Source organism: Pristis pectinata, chromosome 20, assembly GCF_009764475.1.
Source record: "Pristis pectinata isolate sPriPec2 chromosome 20, sPriPec2.1.pri, whole genome shotgun sequence".
In the NCBI taxonomy this organism is placed as follows: Eukaryota; Metazoa; Chordata; class Chondrichthyes; order Rhinopristiformes; family Pristidae; genus Pristis; species Pristis pectinata.
In genome coordinates this window covers 11252725-11277808 of record NC_067424.1, presented here as the reverse complement: position 1 = coordinate 11277808, position 25084 = coordinate 11252725, and the positions used below count along the sequence as shown (strand labels likewise).

Genomic DNA, 25084 nt, shown 5'->3' with positions numbered 1-25084 from the left:
CTCAAGGGAACAAAAGAGAAATTTACTTCCTCTGTACCATGGGTTCTGTCCTTGAAGAAACATGTTTAAATGCATGAACTCCAGTATTATATCTTTCACTACAAGGCAAAATAATTTCTCTGTTGTAATATGGGAAATGCAGCAGTAAAATTTTGTTCTGTGCTCCTAACCTTAGCACGATGAATGTTAGTGTTCATTTACTCTGTACTATTATAAATAGTTTAGGGGGAGTATCAGTGTTGTGTTCAGCAGCCCCATTCTGGCTCAATAACCTCTTTGTTTAAAAGGAAGGATTGAGTAGAAGCAATGCAAGAAAAATGAGAAACTAATTAGAAATGCTAAGAAAGAAAAGGGTAAAGCAGTAGGCTAAGTCATAATTGTATCATAGTTGGTTTCTGCTGGAATACAGCAATAAGGATAATTAATGAGGAAAACCTAACCAATGAACAGAGTTGAGGATGATTACAAGATCACACTTAATATTCCAAGTAATTTTTTTTCCCTGTCTTTCAGAGGAGAGATATAAGCAGCAGCACCTTCCTGAATGGAGAGAGTGATGTGAGCAGCCAACATAAATGTTGGAGATGGGATAAAAGGTTTCAAAAACAAAGGATAGATTGTATTTATTCCAGAGACCTGGGTTCGTTGCTGACCTTGGGTGTTGTCTGTGCGGAGTTTGCATGTCTCCGTGACCTCTGAGGATTTCTTTCAGGGACTCAGGTTTACGTCTGCATCCAAAAGCTATGTGTCAGTAGGTTAATTAGCCACTGTAAATAGCCCCTATTATGAAGATGAGTGGTATCATCAGAGGGTGGTGGGGGGTGATAACCAATTGGGGACAATAAAAAAAGGGAATAATGTAGGATTAGTAGAACTGGGAGATTGATTGGCATGGATCAAAGGGTGACTCGATGACTGAGTGATGAAAAAGACAATGGAGGAGAGATTTGAATCTCCAAATGGCTATATGAGGGTGTCAGAAAACACAGCAAGGTGATTGTTTGTTGAAGGCAGCAAATGGTTATTTTCAAAAATGGTGTAATGACCTAGGCAATGGCAGACCCATTAATTTTCCTCCATTCTGTGATTGAGTGAAGGCGATCACCAGGAGTTAATGGGGTTTCCAGTAATAACCCAGTAAACCATGGCTATGGTGAATCTGGAGTAAATTTTGTTTGATCGTCCTTGGTCATAATGGTGTCGTGGAAGACATGACAGTGGTATGATAGAGTTTTGATTCACTAAATGTTGGGAATCAATTAAGAATCGATTCATTTGGTAAATAGCAATGACTTGCAAGTGAAGTTGGGTTGAAGTGGGAAGAAGCACTGAGTATGCAGTGGAAGGGTAAATAAACTTCCATGCTGATATTTAAAGTGCATAATTGAAAATGTATCCACGATTGGTTGAAGGATGAAGTGAGAGGGAACCAAGGATTCTTGGACTGGACATGTTTACGAGATTAAATTGGAATTAAGTTCCTTTCAGCTCTCAGCCATAACATGGGTTTTGTTCTAATCGGCAAGAGGCCAAGGAGATTTGTTTAAGGGAAATGGTATAGAGAAGAAACGCACAAGATGGAGTTTGAGGGTTTGAACTAAAGAAAACTAGAAACTTTGTTTCTTTCCATGGTAGCTGTATTAAGATGGTATATGGTTAAGAAAAGGCAGGGCTTGAATACTCTGAGTAAATTGGGGGCATGGACAAAAGCATATTTAAACTAATAAAAGCTAACTTTGAGAACTGAAGTAAGAGATTCCTTATTAGAAAGAACGAACTCTGGCATCAGCTGTGGTAGTGGTGTGGTTGATTTATACTTGATGAACTATATTCCACATTTCAGAGCTGGTGACTTCTTGTTTATCCATAATTAGTGCTTTTTGTTTGGAATATAGTGTTTTCATTACTGGGGTTCTGAAATCTCAAGACACTAGTTACCCCAAGTTACCTTAAAAGGGACTAAATTGCATGCAATGTTAGACATATTGATGGTGGCATTCAGGTGGATTTGGGGGTTGATGGATGGGAGAGTTGGATTACTGCAGAGGGTATGAACTGATTGTGGGTGGGCAGTGACCAGAAGCTTTAATTTTAGCATTCTCTCTTTTTAAAAGAGTAGCACCAAGGACAGTTTCAGTGCTGGTCCTGATGATACTGATCCATCAACTTGAATCTAGGAGAATGAAATTGCTGTTGTGCAAGCTATTTTCCCTGCCTTAATTAAAGCACTACATTTCAGTTCATCAGGCGGCATTTACTCCAGCTTCGAACAATTTAATTTGTTTGTGGCTCTGAGTTCCTTTGCTGGATCGTTTTGTGTGGTATCTTGCACTGACTGCCTCCATTGTGGGAGCAGATAACATTCATCATTCATTCCTCAGCTTCTTGTGGGCAAAGGCACAAACAATTATGATGGACAGTTTTTTTGAAGAAATTTTTATTTGATTAAATCTTGATTAAAGTCTTGTCCTTTAGCGTGATTTAGATTCCAAATGATTGGGGGTTGGGTCAGGATGATGTGAAGGGAGGAAATAAGCACTTAAAATTAATAGTCAAAGCTATTTTTAAATAACAAACTTGGTAATGCAGAGATTTAACACACATGATTCCCAAATTTTGTTGTTGTGATTGACTGTGCCTTGGGCTACCATGACGATGATCTAAAGCAAACTGTTAAGTTTTAGTGGATGCTATGATCGAGTATTACCTTTTCACTGATACAGAAAAGGGGGATTTTAAGTTGTCAAAAACCTGTGGTGGAGAAACTTAATGTGGATTTATGTTTAACTAGTGGATTGTGTCCTGTTAGAGTTAAAAATTGCTCAATTGTTAAATATTGCATGCAGCACATTGTGGAGGAATAAACACTGGGCAAAATTTTGATTCCATTCCTGGTCCATAGGTCATTGCACAATGTTTGTCCCTTGAATCTGTAGGTTGTGCATTCAAGTCCCAGTGGGTGGAAGGATTGAATCTAAGGGTGCAACTTTTGCTTTAGAAAATGCAATTGTTTGTCTGCAGCTATAGAATGAACTGTAGAGTATAATTTCATTTTGGCCCCCAGAAAAATAAAAACATGCATGTCAGTAGTGTCTTTCAATTTCTAGGTATGCTTTTCATTGCTCATTTATTTTCACTTATTACAGAAACTTTTAAAAAATGATTTTATTGATGTTTTTATGAAAAAATACTAATTTTGCCGGAAATATGAATGGACCATTCCCTGGAGTGCAGGAAGATGAGAGGAGATCTTGTGGAAGTATACAAAATTATAAGGGGTGTAGATAGGGTGAATGCATGCAGGCTTTTCCCCCTGAGGTTGGGTGAGACTAGAACTAGAGGACATAAGTTTAAGGTGGAATATTTAAGGGGAATCTGAGGGGTAACTTCACCTTGAGTAGTGAGGGTGTGGAACAAGCTGCCAGCGGAGGTAGTAGATGAGGGTTCAGTTGTAACTCTTAGGCAGAAGATCACGTGGCATGGACAAAATGGGCTGAAAGGCCTGTTTCTGTTCTATGACTCAACATCTCGAACTGAAAAAATTAAGGAAAATTTAAGGTCTTTACAATAGAAAACACTCAACTGTTTTATTCAATCTAGTTAATTCAAGTTAAGACTGGAGGAAATTTGGTCTTAAAGTCGAGGATCTGGAGAATTTTTTTTATCCACAGCTCACCATTTAACTTTGTTGTGGCTTAGCAAATACATCTATGAATCATTGATGTAAATGGAGCTTTCTAAAGTATAGAGAGACTTAATGTGGTTTGAAAGCATGGTTGCAAATCTTCCAGGGATGGAATTGGTTTGTTTTTGTCACTTGCACTGAGGTACAGTGGAAAAGCTTTTTCTGTCATGCTGTTCGTACAGCTCAATTCATTACACAGTGCATTGAGGTAGCACAGGGTAAAATGTCACAGCTACAGAGAGTGCAGTGCAGGTAGACAATAAGGTGCAGGGTCATAACATGGTAGATTGAGGTCAGGAGCCCATCTTATTGCACGAGGGAACCGTTCAAAGATCTTAAACAGCAGGATAGAAGCTGTCCTTGAGCCTGGTGGTATGTGCTTTCAGGCTTTTTTATCTTCTGCCTGATGAAATGGGGGAGGAGAAAGAATGTCTGGGGTGGGTGGGGTCTTTGATTGTGCTGGCTGCTTTACAGAGGCAGCAATATGTATAGACAGTCCGTGGAGGGGAGGCTGGTTTCAGTGTGCTGAGCTGTGTCCACAACTCACTGCAGTTTCTTGTCCTCGGCAGAGCAGTTGCCATACCAAGCAGCGATGTATCCGGATAGGATGCTTTCTGTGGTGCATTGGTAGAAGTTGGTGAGTGTCATTGGAGACATGCCAAATTTTCTTAGCCTCCTGAGGAAGTCAAGGTATTAGTGTGCTTTGTTGGCTGTGGCGTCTATAGTGGCATGCAAAAGTCTGGGCACCCCGGTCAAAATTTCTGTTACTGTGAATAGCTAAGCAAGTAAAAGATGACCTAATTTCCAAAAGGTGCAAAGTTAAAGATGACACATTTCTTTTAATATTTTAAGCAAGATTACTTTTTTATTTCCTTTTTTTAAAAGAGTTTCAAAATAAAAGGAAAAGGGCCTGAAGCAGAAGTTTGGGCACCTTGCATGGTCAGTACTTAGTAACACCCCCTTTGGCAAGTATCACAGCTTGTAAGCACTTTCTGTAGCCAGCTAAGAGTCTTTCAATTCTTGTTTGGGGGATTTTCACCCCTTCTCCCTTGCAAAAGGCTTCTAGTTCTGTGAGATTCTTGGGCCGTCTTGCATGCACTGCTCTTCTGGGGTGTATCCACAAATTTTCGATGATGTTTAGGTCCGGGGACTGTGAGGGCCATGGAAAAACCTACAGCTTGTTCCTCTTGAGGTGGTCCATTGTGGATTTTGAGGTGTGTTTAGGATCGCTATCCTGTTGTAGAAGCTGTCCTCTTCTTTTCATCTTCAGCTTTTTTTTTACAGATGGTGTGCTTTTTGCTTCCAGAATTTACAGGTATTTAATTGAATCCATTCTTCCCTCTACCAGTGAAATGTTCCCTGTGCCACTGGCTGCAACATAAGCCCAAAGTGTGATCGATCCACCCCAGTGCTTAGCAGTTGGAGAGGTGTTCTTTTCATGAAATTCTGCACCCTTTTTTCTCCAAACTTACCTTTTGTTCATTGTGGCCAAAGTTCTATTTTAACTTCTTCAATCCACAGGACATGTTTCAAAAATGCATCAGGCTTTAGATGTTCCTTTGCAAAGTCCTGATGCTGAATTTTGTGGTGAGGATGCAGGAAAATTTGGAGAAAGAAAGGGTGCAGAATTTCATGAAAAGAACACCTCTCCAACTGTTAAGCGCAGGGTGGATCGATCATGCTTTGGGCTTATGTTGCAGCCAGTGGCACAGGGAACATTTCACTAGTAGAGGGAAGAATGAATTCAATTAAATACTAGCAAATTCTGGAAGCAAACATCACACTGTCTGTAAACAAAAAAACAACAAAGCTGAAGATGAAGAGAGGATGGCTTCTGCAATAGGATAACGATCCTAAACACACCTCAAAATCCACAAAGGACTACCTCAAGGCACAAGCTGAAGGTTTTTCCATGGCCCTCAGTCCCCAGACCTAAAGATCAACAAAAATTTGTGGATAGACTTCAAGAGAAGTGCATGCAAGACGGCCCAAGAATCTCTCAGAACTAGAAGCCTTTTGCAAGGAAGAATGAGTGAAAATCTCCCAGACAAGAATTGAAAGACCCTTAGCTGGCTACAGAAAGCGTTTACAAGCTGTGATACTTGCCAAAGGGAGTGTTACTAAGTACTGACCATGCAGGGTGCCCAAACTTTTGCTTCAGGCCCTTTTTTGTTATTTTTTGAAACTGTAAAAGATGGAAATAAAGTAATCTTAAAATATTAAAGAAATGTCATCTTTAACTGTATGCCTTTTTAGAAATTGGGTCATCTTTTACTTAGCTATTCACAGTAACAAATTTTGACCGGGGTGCCCAAACTTTTGCATGCCACTGTATGTGGTTGGACCAGGACAGGCTATTGGTAATGTTCACCCTTAGGATGAAGCTCTCAACCCTCAGCACCATTGACGTAGACTGGTGTATGTGCACTGCCCCCTTCCTGAAGTCGATGTCAGCAAAACAGTGAGCTGGTCATCGAGGGAAAGGTTGTTGTCATGACACCATATCACTAAGCTCTGTCTCCTTCCTGTCCCCTGACTCATTGTTATTTGAGATCCGGCCCACTATGGTGGTGTCATGTCCAAACTTGTAGATGGCATTAGAGCAGAATCTGACCTTGCAGTCATGAGTGTATAGGGGGTAGCGTTAGGGGTTGAGGACACAGCCTTATGGGGCACCAGTGTTGAGAATAATTGTACCGGAGGTGTTGCTCTCTATCTTTGCTGATTCTGGCCTGTTGGTCAGGAAGTCAAGGATCCAGTTGCAAAGGGAGATGTTGACTCCCAGGTCTGTTTCGTGATGAGTTTGCTTGGAATTACAGTATTGAATGCAGAGCTGTAAAACAGTCTAACATAGGTGTCTTCACTGTCTATATGCTCCTGAGATGAGTGTAGGGCCAAGGAGATGACATCTGCTGTAGACCTGTTTTGACAGTAGGTGAATTGCAGTGGGTCAAGGTTTTGTGGGAGGTTGGAGTTAATGTGTGCCGTGACCAGCATCTAAAAGCAATTCATGATGGTGGATGTCAGAGCCACCGGTGGTAGTTATTAAGGCATGTTATCTTGTTTTTCTTGGGTACCGGGATGATAGTGGTCTTAAAGCAGGTGGAAACCTCTGAAGCAGGGAGAAGTTAAAAATGTCTGCAAATACCCCTGCCAGCTGATCTTCACAAGATCTGAGGACAAGTCCAGAAACACCATCTGGGCTAGATGCTTTCCACCGGTTCACTCTCTGGAAGACTGATCTTACGTATTCAACGTTGACCGTGGGTTCAGGTTCACTGGAAGCTGTTGGGGTGGGTAGTAACATATCAATTCCCTACTGTTCAAAACAAGCTCATTGGAAAGAGATGTGCTGTTGTCAACGATGCTGCCTAACTTTGGTTTGTAGCCCTTTTTAGGGCATGTGAAGCCTACCACAACTGATGGCTGGTCTGGGACTCAATTTTGGACTGGTATTGTTTCTTGGCATCTCTGATAGCTTTTGAGGTCCTAATCTCTGTCTTGTAAAGGTCAGGGTCAGCTGATTTAAGTGCTGCAGCCCTGGACTTCAGTAGGGAGTGGTTATCCCGTTCATCAATCGTTTCCAGTTTGGGAACACCCTGATCTGTCCTCTTTGGTACACAGTCCTCAACACTTGCTGATAAAGTCTGTGATGGAGGTGATATAGTCATCTATGCTGGCAGCTGAGTCTTTGAACATAGACCAGTCCACTGACTCAAAGCAGTCATGTAGAAGCTCATCTATTTCCTCAGACCAGCACTGTATGACTTTCTGTACCAGATCCTCCCACTTCAGCTTCTGTTTGATGCAGGGAGAAGGAGCACAGCCTTGTGGTCTGATTTGCCAAAGTGAGGGTGGGGGGCATGGCTCAGTGGCATCTTTGCTATTGTCTAGCAATGGTCAAGGGTGTTTGGGTCCCTGGTGAGATGAGAGACATGCTGGTAGTACATGGTAACACTCTTGATGTTTGCCTGGTTGAAGTCGCCTGTAATGATGAAGATGACCTCAGGGTATCCTGTTTCAAGGCTGTTGACCACAGCATATAATTCATTGAGTACAGGTTTCATGTTGGTCTGGGGTGGGATGTAGATTGCTGTCAGGAAGGCTGGTGAACCCCTGTGGCGGGTAGTATGGGTGGCACTTCACTGTTATATATTCCATGCTGGGTGAGCAGGAACTTGCCAGGACTGTCACAACTGAGCACCACTAGTTATTGATTATGAAGCAGACCCCTCTGATTTTTGCCTGAGGGTGCTGTACAGTCCATTCAGTGGATTGAGAAGCCCTTGGGTTGTATGGCACAGTCAGGTGAAGCAGGTGTAAGCCACGTTTTGGTGAGACATAGCACACAGGAGTCCCTCAGTTCTCTTTGGTAGGTCAGTCTTGCCCTTAGTTCATCAACTTTGTTCTTAATGGCCTGGATGTTAGCTAATAGTATGGTTGGGAGGGTGGTCTTGAACCCACACTGTTTCAGTCTCACCTGCAGCCCAGTCCTCTTACCACATTTCCGAGATAAATAGCTGTGTCTGGTTGGTCCTCGGTGCCTAGCAGTGGATAGATTGGAAAGTACGTGATTGCTTAAGGACAGACCTGGAGTGGGTTCAGCTGGCCTGTGGGATAAGTTGTTGTTCCCATACAGGTCTAAAGGTCCTGAAGAGGAGTGGGCTGCCCCATCAGGTAAGTGGGGGGTATCCAGGGGACTCCTGGTGTCAGGGCTTGGCCCCGGGTGCTCCGTGGGGTTGGGCTTCCAATCCTGAGCAGCCCTGACTTCAGGCCTCTCATTGGGTTGGGGCTCAGCCTCCAGTTGGACCTCCAGGTTGGTCGGGTCACGGAATGGCATCGGGTGCTCCTGCTGGTCAGGTCTTCACTCCGGTAGGTCCTTGGGTCTCAGTGGGGTTGGGTCTCGCTGGTTGTTTCCATCTGGGGGTTCAGGAGTTGGGTTGGTAAATCAGTCGTTCCTGGAGGTCAGAAGATCCCCAGCCCTGTAAGAAGATTTAAAAGAACATCATTAGTAATTCTTAAACTTTAGATTTAAGAATAGAATGATTATAGTAAAAGTAATGAGTATATCTGCAGAGAGCAGCTTGCAATGAGTTGCCACACTCCGGCGCCAACTTGCTTTTTATCCCAGAGATCATAGGATTTGAACATGCGTCTCAGCGTTCCCATGAGCAGCCCTGGGGAGAAAGCACTGTGACAATGACTATTTTATCATTTTGTTTTGTACTTGAAATTAACAACTTCATTTAAAAACGGAAGGCAGGGGTTTTTAATCGGATGGGTCAGTTGGAGGAGAGTTTGAAATTAGCATTAGTTATTATCAATAAGCTTTGTGCGTTCCACTTGGGTCATGTTTCTACTTTGTGGATCTGGATGCAGGGAGTGGGAAAGAGCAATCGTATTAGAGTCTTGTTCAATGGAGATAGATTTCACAATGTGCTGGTCTTGCCTTTTGCCATACAATAATATAGTTTCCAGGCAGAAATGGCCTGCAATAAGAGAAAATGCTGGAAACACTTAACAGGTCAAGTGGCATGTGTAGGAAGAGAAACAGAATAAACCCTTCAGATTGAAGTGTTTTTCATCACAACTGGGAAGGAGAGAACACAAGTTTAGGCTGCAGGGAGAATGGGCAAGGGAGGGATGTCTCTGGGCAGAATCAGGGTGACCTTGGGGGGGTAAGTTCTAGACAAGGTTATCTGGTCAATGGGAGCAGTTAGAGAGTGAGCATGTAGAATGTTACAATCTTTAGCATATGTTCTTCTGTCTGTTCCAGCTTTCAAATTGCTCCCATTGAGCCTTTGATGAGATAACTTTGTTTACAACTTATTCAATGTGGCCTGACCTGCTGAGTATTTCCAGCATTGTTTTCATTTGAGAAATCAATATACCTGAAGTTATAGAATTTAATATCGAGTCCAGAAGGCTGCAACATAATCAAATGGAAGCTGAGGGATTGTTCCTCAAGCTTGTGTTGGGCCTCGTAAAAGTACAGGTGGTTCTGCTTGTTTCCCTTTTTTCTAAGTCATACTCAGCCTGACCTGCTAAATGTCTTCCTGCTCTGCATTTTGCATGTCTACATATTTTTAAATCTATGTTCTCACTCTGTAACTTCTCCCACTTGCACATTGACAAGATAACCTTGTTTGCAGTTTATTTTGTGTCACCTCAGTTGAAATTATAACATGAGGCAGGTGTTAACTTTTGGACCCAAGTCTGAATGACACCCAAAAGGTGAAACTGAAGCAAGGAGACATTTGGCAGAATGATTGCATGCATTCAAGTGCTAGGTCGTAATTGTGTTTCTGCTGATTTTTATTTACTTTTAAACCAACTGTTGGAGTAACTCGGTGGGTTAGGCAGCCACTGTGGAGGGAAATGGATGGTCGATGTTTTAGATTAAGATCTTTGATCTGGACAGCAGCTGCATTGCTCCACAGACCAGTTGAATTCGTCCAACAGCTGCTTTTGGTCCAGGTTCCAGCATCTGCAGTCTCTTGTGTCTCAGTTGCTTTTAACATTGTTTGAAGGCCAGCAAACTTAAGCTGTAAAGTGCAGCAAGTTCACAAAGCGAATGCTTGACCAATTCAGTCATCGGTTGCACTTTAATATCTCTGTAAACATATAGCCAACTTTACCTAATCAAAATCTTTAAGATTTGGGAGGAAGAAATGAGAAAACTCCCTGATTACAAGAACATTCCAGCCTCTCTGAAGTGTCCTCCTAGAAATGTTGCTTTTGTACCCAAAACCATTCTGACTAGAATTTGACTGCAATTTGAATATTATTTGTCCCTACAAATATAACAGCTCACTCAAAATTTAATTATCTCTCTATTTCTGTTATTTGGTCCAGCCCTTGTATACCCTTGAAAGTACTGGGTTATTTATCTGTATTTTGCTGTTTAGATTTCCATTCCCTCTTAGCAAAACCACCCATTCCCCCCTCCATGAAACACTTTGCCATAAAGGCTTGCTTTCATGCAAGTTGTTATATAAGTGAGGTTTCTTTGGTGGAAACAGTTCCAGGATTTCATGAACTAAGCTTTAGCAAATTATCAAAGCCACATACCACAGTATTTATATTTTTTGCTCTTGGGGTGTGACTATCCTGTTGTCACCAGGATTTCAGTTCAGCAAATCATAGGATAAAATATGAAATTCCAATTGAATTGTACAAAGTACACATTTTACTCTGAAGGCACTGCAGAAAAAATTTATCTAAGATAATTCGCAATGTTGAGCAAAATTTGATAAGCTGCATTAAGAAATACTGGAGGACCAGTAGGTTTCAAGTCTTAAAATCAACAAACTGAAAAAGCTGGAAACATTCAGCAGGTCAGGCAGAATTGGTGAGATTTTAGTTGTTAATGGGAAGGGTGGTGTAGAATTTTATTTGAAGAAGGGTTGTCCCATTCCTGGCTGATTTAATACAGAAAGGGATTATGGACTGGTTGTAAGTGGAGTATGATGTGAAGAGTTATAAAATTGACCACTTTTGTCTGGCGACTGAAAAAGCAATATCTTTGAGTGACTAAGTTTGGGCATTTGAAGAATTTGGATCTAACTTGTAACAACTAACGAGATCTCACAGATAAGAATGGTGCTGTTCTGTCCTCAGCTGCCTTCATTGCCAGAGTGAGGCCAGAGGCAAATTAGAGTATTGTATTGCACTGGGATAGTCCACAACCCAATGGTACGAACATTGAATTTTCCAATTTCAGGTAACCCTTGCCTCTGTTCTTTTCTTTGACCTTCTGATTTGACCATGTTCTCTCAACATCGCCACCTTTCCAACCTAGCCCGCACCCCCAATACCCAGTTTCTTTCCCCTCCCCCACCTGGTTCCATCTGCCCATAATCCACGCACACCCCACTGGGCCTCCTGTCTCTTCCCTCCATGGTTTCATCTGCTCATCATTCCTCACTTACCTGGTTATACTTAAAACCATAACAGACTCCACAATTTGCAGCCCTTGGTCTCCATTTATCACTTTCTGGTCTCTGACTCCACATCCACCCTCCCCCTACTTGGTCATCTGCCTACCATCCCCTGCATTACCACTCCTTGCCTCTTTGTACCGACTATCTCCTTTCTGCACTCAGTCTTGATGCAGGGTCTCAACCTGAAATGTCGATTATCTCTCTGCTTCCACAGATGCTGCCTGACCTGAGTTCCTTCATTGCAATGGGGCTAGGCAATGAGTTGAAAGAAACTGAGTGCAGTTTGAAAGGTCTTATAGGCTGTAGTTTTAAACGTGGCACAAATTGAAATTTTGGAGTAGCCTGTCAGTGCTAGATGAAGTTAGATAGGGCAAGTTAGGGGATTGATTGGGAGCATGTTTCTTGATGCTTTTTGGGATGGAGAGATGGTAGGTCAGCAAGGACAATCACTTTTTTCAGGTTTGAAGATGGTGCACTTAAAGGTTTTCCATGGCAAATGTAGGTGTGGATTCATCTCATCTGGGATGAGTACAGTTTAAAACATGAGAAGCTCAACACCATTTAAGGGAAATGAGAAAGAAATGGATTGTTTAACAGTGCTGGGATTGCATCAGTTATAAAACTATTTGGAATGACAATTGGCATGTGCTGTTTACTAAGTGAGAATCAAAACTGGATGAGAAAATTGGGGTTGTGATTTGTAAAGCAAGAAATCAAAAAAAAACTGGTGAGTTTCTGTGCAGCTGGTTCCTTTTTTTCCCCTCACCCCTTGATTGCAAATGTGAAGCCAAAAATAACCATTGTGGAGTGTCTATTTCCTCTTCCATCCCACATTAATTATAACAAGGCACTTGAATTTAGTCACTGTGTTGCATCCTGTAGAGGATTCGGGTTTAATTTTTCAATTTCACTCCCCTCATTAATTGACCATTTGCATGATTGTAGGGGAGTTGGGTTATAGGGAAATGTCATTAGCTGAGACTTGTCTGGTGATGGCTCTATGGGTCCTGTAGGCTGTGAGCATGGCAGTAATTTCGGAGTAGAATGGGCTGGTTCCTTAACTCTAGCTTCAGATTCAGTTCAAGAGGAAGAAAACCTCTGTCTTTAAATTTGGTCAATGGCCCCAACACCAGTGGAAGAGCTCAAAGGAACACAAGACCCAGCAGGTTGTGTTAAATGTCAGCTACTCTAAGATTTGCACTTCAGTTCTACATTTTCCAGATTATTTCTTGGAGAACTGGATAAAATACCAATTTTTGATGTCTAACAAATCCTCCTGAGATTATTCTGAATGTTTGTTGTCATGTGCCTCTAGGATTTTGAGACCTCAGTAATGTCTTCATATTTTGTGTAGGAATATGTTTGGTTTCATACTTGAAGTTCCTGTAGTTTATTTGGCTGTATTTTGGGGGCCATGTGAATACAGATTATTGTTATTGCTAAAGGAAATTTATGTGGCCATCTGGAAAATGATTTGGATCTGAGCTCATGAGGAAAGTTTTTTGTGTGTGCAGCAACCCATATTCCAAAACCCACAACATAACTAATAGCTTGCAAGTGCAGTTACTGTTTATTGCAGGGGCAAGTTGCATAGGACCCAGTTCCCAAAAGTTCCTTGGCAATCAGTTCATTTGTTTTGGGGGTTAAGTCTTTTTCTAGCTCATTCACCATATGCTATAACCTAACAGGGCTGTAACCAGTATGTAATCCTTCTTGGCTGTTATGCAGTGGTCGTTGACTAAATTTAAAGACTAAGGGGATTGCCATTATTCTCTGGTGCAATTAGGACAGCAAAAGTTCCAAGAACTACTGTGTACTTGATTCAGAACTTAAGTTTTTATTCCTAGATGCATGCCCCAATTGTATACATCTTCATCTGCCTTGCCTTTTGTCTCTGTCCCTCAAGTATTGGATCCCTAATCAGTATCACCTGTGTTTCATTTCTTTCCTTGCCTAACGATATCACAGGTATCCAACACTTGTCATTGCAGTACAGTTGTTTGACTTGATCAATGCATCCTTGATTGAAACTTTATGTTGGCATGGAAAGCTAAAGCTGCCTTTGTAGCACTTTAACAATATCATGTTGGGAGTACTCTGGATTTGTGTAATCCTGTCTCTGGAACTGGGCATGAATCTCTTTTATCCTGTTTCTTTGTTGTGTTTCCTTTCTAGGAAATGGATATCCTGGTTCTCCCATGTTATGAAACCCAGGCGGAAGGGGGCACATTAGATGACTGTTTGAGACATTGCATGCCAATTATTGTCTATGCTATCAGTGAGGACCGTTTGACGGACTATGAAGAAAGAGAGCTGGAGGACATGAAGAAGAAACATGCCCTACCGATTTTCTTCATCAAAGTGCCAAAACAATTGTCAGGTCACCACCCAGAATCATGCTCGGGACCAGACAAGGATCACCTAGTGATAAGTTCAAAGACTGAAAAAGAGAAGAGCTCACTTTATCGTCAGCTTACGAAGCTGGAGTACTTAAGTCCCACAGGGTGTGGAATATCTCACACCAACAAAGCCACAAGCACATTGGTAGAAAACTTTGACAAGTTAAAGCAGCTTGGAGTCTTTGCAAAGCAAGTGGTGCAGATGCACCTTGTTGATGCAGCAACTGTGCTGAATGGTGTCCACTGCCGTTGTTTAGATATCTTCATCAACCAGGCCTTTGATATGCAGAGGGACCTGCAGATTACTCCCAAGAGATTGGAATACACCAGGGACAAGGAGAATGAGTTGTACCAGTCTCTGATGAGCATAGCAAACAGGAAGCAGGAGGAAATGAGAGACATGATTATTGAGACTCTGAGCGGCATGAAGGAAGAACTTATAGAAGAGGCAGCAAACTTGCAATTCAAAGGTGAGTTTTGCCTGTTGTTTTTCATTTGATTTAATGTTAGTTTGGGTCCATTCACTTTATTTTTTTTGCTCAAATATTAAATGCTAATCTGGGATCTCTGTTTTGGTAATTGTGATGTTGGATGACAGTGGAGGCTGGGCAGTGATGGGATTGGTACAGGAATTTGTAACACTTCAGCAAAAGATGATACTCTAACTGACTTCTCTTTGTCACACTATTACAAAAAGTGGAGAGCATGCTCCACTTAGTTTCTATCATAAAATAAATGTACTCGCCAAGCATAGGATGAGACTATTTGTTTTTCATTCCACCTTTCTTACAAAGGTGTTCCTTTTTAATTTTACGTTTGCCTTGCCACCCTTTCTTTCCCAGTATAAAGCCACTCATATCCGGCTAATGGAAATGAATTTAAATAGCAACTTGTTAAAAGTTTTATTTCATTTTCTAATTGGCCATTTGATATACAGAACAATTGTGCTCAATCAATCTGCAATTTCAGACTGACTAAATGGGAGAGTGGATTATATGTATTGATGCTGCTTTTTTATGAAACTAACAAGTTTGGTAATTGGTTGGCCAGTGTCTCATTCATAATCTTGTATGATGTAGTAAGATTTGACTTGTAATAATGTGTTCTTCATTTTAAAATCTATCATGTATCTTATTGGTATTCCCACTATACCTTCATTGTATTAAGCTTTATAGTGTGTCACATTTTGCATATTTGCAAAAGAATTGGTCTTTAATTGGGTAGCATAAACTTCCAGTGTGTGGGGAGGGTGCTTGTAATGACTGTAGTAAATAGGATATTTATTTGAGTTGATTTGGGCATGATGGAACAAAGACCTCCTTGTTCTGCATCATAAAGTCAATTTGGATTAGGCATCAAGTACACTAAAATAAAAAGTGAGGCATGGGCAAATCAATCAACTGTAGCTAATTGGGGATCACGTCACAATTTATTGATTTACTGTGTTCAACCTTCATTCATAGCTCAGTCTAAAAACAGAGCCATCCACCCAAACCCACACTCCCTCCTCCCCAGTGCGAGGTTCTTCCCATATTGAACAGTTTAGCAGTCAAATTTTCCTTCTGAATACCCAGAGCCTGCTGGATTTTGCTAGCGTTTTCCTCATTTATATTTGTAATTACTTTATTTGTTGCAAGTGATTTTATACAGAAGCAGCTGTTGTTGAATTCCTGGCACAGTTGTGCCCAATACAACCCACACTGTAGTTTAACCCACAAGCTGTTATTGTCACTCCTGTGTTTGCTGTGTTTTGAAGGTAATTTACATTAGATTTATGTAAAGTAATCCTCGTCTCCACCAGCCCTAATCCCCTACACTACTCCCAGGATGATGTAAATCATTATTTTGCAGTGACACATTTGACTGGTAGGAGGCTGCATCTGGGGAATGAACCCCCTCTGGTGGTGGGCTTAGTTTGGCAAAATTGCTGAATAGTGAAGGAAACCAATCTGAACTTAATGGGCTGGGGTTGTAGTCTCAAAAGGCTTCAGGGGAATTGAAGAGATTTTTAAACTTGAGCAAGATGATTGGTGCGTGAGTTGGGTTTCATCCATTCCAGGTAAGCAGTAATGGGTGAAATTGAGATATTGTTTCATGGAAATTCTGAGAATTCCTGCATTGGAGAGATGCATTGCATTTAGCAATTGTATTGCTCTGGTGTTTGCAGTTCCTTCTCTTTTTTAAAGATACATTAGTGTCAAGTTTTGCAGGTCTGTTAAATGGGGAAGCTCCACAAAGAGCAGCAAATGACTTATGACTGGTCATTTAAGGTGCCAGGGTATACTGTCCAAATGGCAACTTTTAGATCCACTTCCAAGGGTAAAAGGGACCTCTGTTCCAACTTCCATCCAAAAGAGAACGGTCTATGCTGTGTTGTACCCTCAGTAGTGCAGTGAAGAATTGGCCTCTGAAATGGTCTTTATTTTGCAGCTTGTTGACTTGGGCCAGGGTACATGTATGGAGCCTCTGTTTTCACACTTCATAATGTTACAATTCACCAGCAAATCAGCGGAATGTACACACCTTGTGTCCAAAGTTATACAAATTTAACGATTTGTGAGAGTTGATGCCATATAGATGAACCCAGAGTGATTCTCTGGGTCAAGTAAGGAAGTGGGCATTAGTAGGCACTGTGGTTGGCAAGCCAAATGTAGGAAATGGGCTTACTAAGCATTAGTAATTTCCAAGGTTTTTGATATTAAAACAGAGGGAATCTACTTGCCGCCTCAATGGTTTTTAAAATACTGTAGTTTACAATGGAGTAGTGAAGACCAGTGGACTGAATATTATTTTAGAACAAGTCAGTTGGACAGTCAGACTTTTTCCCAGGGTGACAATGGCTAACATGAGGGGGCATCATTTTAAGGTGATTGGAGGAAGGTAAAGGGGGGACGTCAGGTAAGTTTTTTTTAAAGAGTGGTGGGTGCATGGAACACTGCCGGCAGAGGTTGTGGGGGCAGGTACGTTAGGGACATTTAAGAGACTCTTAGACACATGAATGATAGAAAAATAGGGGGCTATGTGGGCGGGAAGGGTTAGATAGATCTTAGAGCAGAATAAAATGTTGGAACAACATCGTGGGCTAAAGGGCCTGTACTGTGCTGTAGTGTTCTAAGTGTAAAACAGATGAATTGGCTTTTGTAAACTCCCTGCTGTTTTTATATCTTGTCATATTTCCAAGTGTGCCAATGATAAAACCTCCAAAATGAACTAACATAGAAATTGGTTGATTTTAAAAAATGGATGAGATTCCTTTATCAGACAATATTTAATCATTTGCTTTTATTTCTTGAAGCTGGTGGCGCAGATTTGACGTTTTTTAATTTTTTAAAATTTTTATTTACAGCGTGGTAACAGGCCCTTCTGGCCCAACGAGTCCGCACCACCCATTTTAAACCCAATTAACCTACCTGTACGTCTCTGCAACGTGGGAGGAAACCCACGCAGACATGGGAGAATGTACAAACTCCTTACAGCGATGGGAATCAAAACTCGATCGCTGGCGCTGTAATAGCATCGTGCTAACTGCTACGCTACCGTGCTGCCCACTGCCAGAAAGTTGAATGATCAGAGTGGCACCTTTTATTGTATTCTAATCTGTAAAAAATATACAGGATTATATAGTACAAATTAAAGACATCCAGGTCTGAGTCTATATAATGAGTACTTTGAATTGTTTCAATGATTTGAAATGTTTTGTTATTTCTAAGGTGAAGATAGTGGCTTTGAGGATGAGGCAAGTAACAAATCAACTCCTTACAAGTCCACTGAGAAAGAGTACCAGCCTTGTTGATGACAAACCTCTCCACGTATAGTGCTGTTGCAGTCAGTAACATTGACATCACACTTTAGGGAAGACATGATTTCATACTTTCTAGTCTGGCACTTTCAGCAAACCAGTACTCTCAGCATGTTAGAATGTCAGCCCTAGTTATTTAATTGAAGGACACTTTGCCCATAATACCTTTGCCCTGCATACAGCAACCCTGCAAATGCATGTTGTCGAAGAGTATCACTCAGTGACTTCGGAGTACAAAGATTATTTTGTCACTGAAGGCATTCAACCTCAGCTTGTGAAATTGAGACCATGGATGTGACTCCTGAAAATTTGACATTAATTCATTTTCATCACCTGGGGGGAGGTCCTTGTATTACTAAATCTAGTAGAGTATGATAGCTAAGTGCTTTGTGCAGAAAAGTGGTCTTTGTGTATTCCACTCTTGCCCTTTGGGATTTCCCAGTGATCATGTGCATTGAGTCGCAAGAGCTGTGAGCCTTGTCCTTTTAATGACTGCTTTCAGGGACCTTCTCCTGTGTGCTGGCCAATATTGCCCTCAGATCAGCAAAACTTTTCCAGAAAATATCTAATCTAGCATTTTTGGATTTCTCATGCTGTCTAAAGTACACCTTAAGATTTTCATAGGCATCGAGTACTTTTGAAAGTTAGAACAGAACAGGATTCCACCCCAAGCAAAGAAATGATCTGGTACATTTCCTTAACTAAGGTGCATCAGAAAATATCAAGTTGACAATAGACATGCTGAATTTTTAAAGTAGTTACGCACTGCAAAATAACTTGTATTATCCACTGATCCAAACAACAATGCTTCTGCTTAAGTAGAAGACGTGAGTTTTTCTTTTGCAAGTGAAAGGTGGCAGTGAACATGAGGCATCCTAATCCAGTATTTGCAGTTCTTGAATTAAATTATTTATAAAGCTGATTGAACTGGGAATTTAATACCCTTTGTCAATTCAATTCCCTCCTGTAAAGCAAAAGCTTAAATTCAATGGTTTAAGAATTTTCTTAAGTCATGTGTGAAAATCTTTTCTAGCCACTTTTTATATCATGCAAGATGAGAGCTTCTTATCAGATATTTCCAGATAGTCCCACTGTCCTTGTTTCTTCAACATTGTCCCTTCTATTTTGGAATTGATCCAATCCCTACTTAAATTAATACTGTTGCCTACATCATTCAACAGTGATGATTTGAGTGCATGCTAGTTCATTGCAATTTCTTTCCATCTATTCTTTTCTACTGTTTCGCAAAAGTTTTTAGCACTCTGCCCCTTCTGATAGACTCTGCTACTTGCAAGTCTGCCACCTCAGTGCTTGAAGAATGTAATCTTGAATGTGCTCACTTTTTGTGCTCCCTGCTTGATCAATGCTGGGAAGCTGCCAAGAGAACTGCTCTTACTGATCCAATAGTGATTTCAAAGCAAGGGGTTCTCCTGGGTTCTATGGACAATATTTATTTATATCTAAGGTATTACCTGGTAATTATCATGAAGCTTGGAAACCAAATTAGCTGTTTGATTTTTTTTTTCTTCTGCATCAAGTTGTAAAGCATGTTCTGTGCACTTCACAGCCAAGGACAACTTGTGAAAGGTGCTACTGTAGAGAAAACCTGTGATTTGCCAGAAGCCAACAAGAACAGCAGTAAACTCTGATAGGGACGGAAACGGGCACAAAAAGCGATAGGGAAGGAGCAAACAGCAGAAGGAGGAAGTGCTCTGAGGAAGAGCAGGTCAATAAGTGGACAGATTAAATGCCACCTGAAGAAGTTGGTTCTGCCGGGTGAGCTTGGATGAACAGCAGCAGCACCACCTAGTGTTAGAAGGCATAGGATGCAATGACTATATAAAAGGCTGCACACTTGTCTGGTGTGCCAAGAAAGTGTAATAAACAGATTATGATGATAAATAGGAAGTGCATAGCAGATGGTAAACATTTTAAATAATTTATTACACTTGTTTTTGTTTCCTGCCCTCTCCAAATTCTGGGAACTGGGATCATGGGGATTTTCAGGGTGGTAGGTGCTTTGCAAAGGGATACTTGGTCACTTCCTGATATCCAAATATCCAAAATAAACGGTGGTGTCTGTTTCTAAAATTAATCAATGGTGCAGGCAATGTGCCACTAAAAGCCTGTTCTGTTATTAATTTTGTTTTCCTGTCACTAATACTATCCCCAATGCCTTGATTCCCTTGGTGTCCATGCATCTCCCAATTTCAATTCTGAATATAAATAAGCAAGTAGCTACAGACCTCCTGAATACTGAAGACATTCAAACCATTAACGTTTCTCATTTCAATTCTAAATGAGTAACCCCACCCTGGCTATGTGAAACAATATTAATTAACTTTGTCATTGTGTAACAGCTTATGAGATGAGGTGCATCAATTATATGGGTGAATAATCTTTGGCAGAATTAGAAACTCCTGCAATAGTGTTAGTCACACTTAAACCAATTTACTCTAATATGTTAGGTTCTTACTTTAGTACATTAGCTTACTTTAATTGATATGAAGCCAACACAAGCTACAATCTCATTTGAAAACTGGAACAGGATTGAGGGACTGAATAGCCTATTCTTGGTTCTGTGAGATTACTAGTGACAATCCTACAGCCCGGAGTATTTTTACCACATGCTTACTCAATGTTTGTAATCGAAATTTGGGAATCTTACAGGGCACCAAGTTGCTTCTCCAATGATTAGCAAGTATCCTGGGTCTACCTCACTAAATAGGACTTCAAGATTTTATTTCTGTATTGTGTGTTTTTTATCTTTAACTATTTGATTACTTTATTTAAAGAAGGCTTTTGGCATACTGGCTTTCATCAGTCAGGGCATTGAGTATGGAAGTTGGGATGTTGCAGTTGTACAAGATGTTGGTGAGGCTGCATTTGGAATATGGTGTTCAGCTTTGGTCACCCTGCTGTAGGAAAGATGTCGTAAAGCTGGAAAGAGTACAGAGGAGATTCACAAGGATGTTGCCAGAACTCAAGGGACTAAGTTATGGAGAGAGAGTGAGCAAGTTGGGACTTTTTTATTGGAGCATAGGAGAATGAGGGGTGATCTTAGAGGTTTATAAAATCATAAGGGTGTATAGATAGGGTGAATGCTCTTTTTTTCAACAGGGTTTTTCAGAATCGAGAACTAGAGGGTATAGGTTTAGGTGAGGGGGAGAGATTTAATAGGAACCTGAGGGGCAACTTTTTCCACCCAGAGTGGTCAGAATGTGGAATGAGCTGCCAGAGGAAGTGGTTGAGACAACATTTATAAGATACAAATTATAGGAAAAGTTTAGAGGGATATGGGCCAAACACAGGCAAATGGGACTAGCTTGGATGGGAATCTTGGTCAGCATGGATCAGTTGGGTTTAAGGGCCTGTTTCCATGCTGTACGACTCTATGGAACATAGAATTTTCCCATGCAGCCCTGCCTCCCACTTTAGCTGGAATGTAATTGTGATAATTTTGCATTGATTAAATATGAGTTTCCTAACCTTTTCAGTTTGGTAACAGTGTTTAAAATGAACTGCAATATTTTACAGTATTTGTAATTTGATTTTCTGGAATTCTTTTAACATTAAGCTTTTGTCTTTTCTTTTTTTTACCCCCCCCCCCCCCCCCCCCATTCCCCACCCTCAACCTCAGACATGATCATCTGTGAGAATGGTGAGACTGTTGGCAATAAGGACATTAAGTGCTGCATCAAACAGATTCAGGAGTTGATTATTTCTCGGTTAAATCAGGCAGTTGCTAATAAACTAATCAGCTCTGTTGACTACCTTCGAGAGAGTTTTGTTGGGACCCTTGAACGCTGCTTGAAGAGCCTGGAGAAATCCAACCAGGATTCTGCAGTTAACAGTGTCGCCAGCAATCACCTGAAGCAGGTGTGTCAAAAGTGGGTAATAGATCACGAGTGATGGGCAAGCAAGTATTATCAGCACTGTACAGCAGTTTCTGTAAAACTTCCAAGTGGCAGCTTGTTTCTGTACAAAGTTTTTGTGATGAGTTAGTATTTTCTAGCAAGTATCGTAAATGTGCACTGATTTAAGGGAAGAGGAGGAAATATTGCACATATGATCCAGAATACAGTTGAGTGCAGAGGCATATTCATTGGTAACATACAAAAAGAAAATGTGTAAATAGTTGAAATATATTTATAGGATAATGCAGAATAAATACAGCAATAAAGTAATCTGCTCGAACCACCTTCAAGAGTTTTGAGAGGTTGTTAAATGGAATCATCTTGATGATGATTCTCTTGCTCGTTGGGCTACATAACTGAAATGTTAGATTTATTCTGTCCCCTATCTCCAGTTTCTAGTCTGAAGGTGGCACTTAATTTTTTTGAAGTCAATTCAAGTATATTTTCAGCTTTTTCAATTCTGTTGTTGATTATCTGCCAGCGAGGCAGCAATACTAAGATGAACCATCTCCAAACAACCAACTGCACAAAATGTCAACTTGGAGTGTGCTCAACATAATACCAAATACAAGAATTTTATCTGAGTTTGCAGTAGGGGATGTAATGGTTGGAGGGTTTTGCTGTTCCACATGTCATGTGTTGCCTGTGGTCCTTAGGAGAACTGCACAGAAGTCATTGACTCTGCATGTTGAATATAATACTGATGGTGAGCTTTGTATAGATGACAAGTATTGGTGTTGATCCAGTGGTGGAATGACTTTTATCTGTGCTGCAAATCAAATGTTGACTTTGACCCCAGATTGTTAATTTTCTGTCTCAGACAAATCTTCATGTCAGGTGACTTTGTTACAACACCTGTAGCCATTTCATTCTTTTCCCTGTACTATGATGATGTGATTGGAAGTCCATAGTAATTTGTTTGAGATTATAATTGGACCTTTTTAAGACATAGTAATTTGAATTGGAGATACTTGCCCCATAGTATTTCAAGTCCTGTGATGTAATAATGCCAGTGAGAACCTTGAAGATTGCTGCATGAAGCAAACTGGAGAGCTCCTGGGACCTGTGATATAAATTTTCCTTAAAATTAGTTTGTTGCAGAGATAATTTCTGACTAAATGTATTTTTTGTTTGCTGTTTTTTTTCTTCCCCTATGTGAAGTTGTTTTACTCAGCCAGAGCATCTTGTAATATAAACTGAGATAACTAAATAAGAAGTACTTGAATAATGAAGGGGACATACCAGCTATATTATTGCCAACAAGAGAATTGATCACTGTTTGGGAGGTCCCAATGGTAAATGAGTTTGGTCTTGGGAATGAGGAAAGCTTGGAACATAGAACAGTACAGCACAGGAACAGGCCCTTCAGTCCACAATGTTGTGCCGAACTCATTAAAGTAATGATACCTAATTGAACTAATCACTTCTACCTGCACATGGTCCCTATCTCTCCATTCTCTGCATATTCATGTGTCTCTCTAAGAGCCTCTTAACTGCTTCTGTCATACCTGTCTTGGCCACCACCACTGACGGTGTGTTCCAGGCACACACCATTCTGTATATTTAAAAAAAAATGCCCTGCACATCTCTTGAATTTTCCCCCTTTTGCCTTATAATACCCTAGTATTAAACATTTTGACCCGATTGGGGCAGGAAAAAGGATGCTGACTGTCTACTCTATCAAGCCTCTCGTAATCTTACAAACTTCTATTGGGTCTCCCCTCAGCCTCCGACACCCCAGAGAAAACAACCCAAGTTTGTCCAATCTCTCCTTTATAGCACATGCCCTCTAATCCAGGCAGCATCCTGGTAAACTTCTGCACCCTCTCTAAAGTCTCGACATACTTCCTCTAATGGGCAACTAGAATTGAATACAGTACTCCAGATGCAGCCTTACCAGAGTTTCATGTAGCTACAACGTAACTTTGACTCTTGAACTCAATGCCTCAACTAATAAAGGCAAGCACACCATACACCATCTTTACCACCCTATCAACTTATAATGCCACTTTCGGGGAGCTATGGTTTTGGATCCCAAGATCCCTCTGTACATCAATGCTGTTAAAGATCCTGTTGAAGGTCCATTTTGAAAGTGAATAATGAAAGTGACCATGTGTTTCATCTGGATCAAATAGTATAGTAGCGAAACTCTATGGTCATTTCAAAACAAGAATTAGTGAAAGAATAAAATTGAAGTCCAAGGTTCATGTAACAATGTTTGGGTTGTTTCTGATACTCTAATGGAATTGTTGCCTAATCATAGTAATCAATCTATTTAGTTCATCTTGGATCATGATGTGAGGAAAGTGAGCTTTGGGGCCAAGAGGTTTACTTGCTCTTCCTAGGCATGCTGTACATGAAACATTTCATGTCTCAGTATACTTGTATTGAGAATTAAAGCTTAACATCTTAACTATTTAGGATTGTGGTAAATAATGGTGCCTTTTTTATAGATTTTAAATGCTGCCTATCATGTTGAGGTGACATTCCACTCTGGATCAACAGTTTCCCGGCTGCTTTGGGAGCAGATCAAGCAGGTAAGCATTCTTTTCTGTTGATCTGCGTACTATGATAGAATAGATGAGGTTAGAAGATATTCGGAGTTGCCCCTTTATATACTAAATTTATTACATTCCTACCTTTTAGTTTCCATCTATGCTCCCTTTTACATTTCTCCTAAATGTTTAAAAGCTTTTATGTTAGCGTCATCAATCAAATGCATCACGTACTGCTGGGTGGGCATTGTGTCTTATTGCTGCATAGTTTAAGTTCAAGTAACTACTTCTGTTAAGCAAGCAGTATTAAGTTTTTCATTGTATTGGGTAATGCATTTGGATGTGCTTACAAAGCCCAATAGAGCAGCTGTGGAATTTCCTTCTGAGTAAATGTGGAATACATCAGTAGTTGTGATCATGAAGTTATTGGACTGCGACTTTAAACTCATGTAATGTCTTCAGGGGAGGAAATTTGTTGACTGTACCTAGTCTGGCTTGTGTGTTTCCAGACCCACAATGATGTGCTTGACTTTCCACTATTCTCTGAAAATGGCACAGCGAGCTGCTCAGTTCAGGTTGGGCAATAACTGCTGGCTTTATCAGCAACATTTGCATTGTGTTGATGAATGAATAACAAATGGCCAGATTTACAGGCAAGGAGCACTACTCATTCTCTTCTGAAAGATAAGCATGTGTAATGGATGTGAGTTTCATTGTTTTTAGATGCCTTTTGGGTTGGGTTTCAATTGTATGCTGTTGGCAAGGTTATTAAATTGACGTCTTGGTGTTCTTGTATGAAGAAACAACAAGCTGGATCAAGACGTCCCGTTTGTAGAGACGCTTGTA

The 25084-nt window shown here is 40.7% G+C and overlaps 1 protein-coding gene across 1 annotated transcript in view; it reads left to right on the top strand.

Annotated features, from left to right (window-relative positions):
• dstyk (dual serine/threonine and tyrosine protein kinase) overlaps positions 1-25084 on the top strand; it is a 77378-nt gene that overhangs the window by 33159 nt on the left and 19135 nt on the right. Inside the window, exons 3-5 of the mRNA XM_052034758.1 lie at positions 13804-14497; positions 21467-21705; positions 24197-24280. Coding sequence (XP_051890718.1) covers positions 13804-14497; positions 21467-21705; positions 24197-24280 — 1017 coding nt within the window. The remainder of the gene's footprint in view (positions 1-13803; positions 14498-21466; positions 21706-24196; positions 24281-25084) is intronic.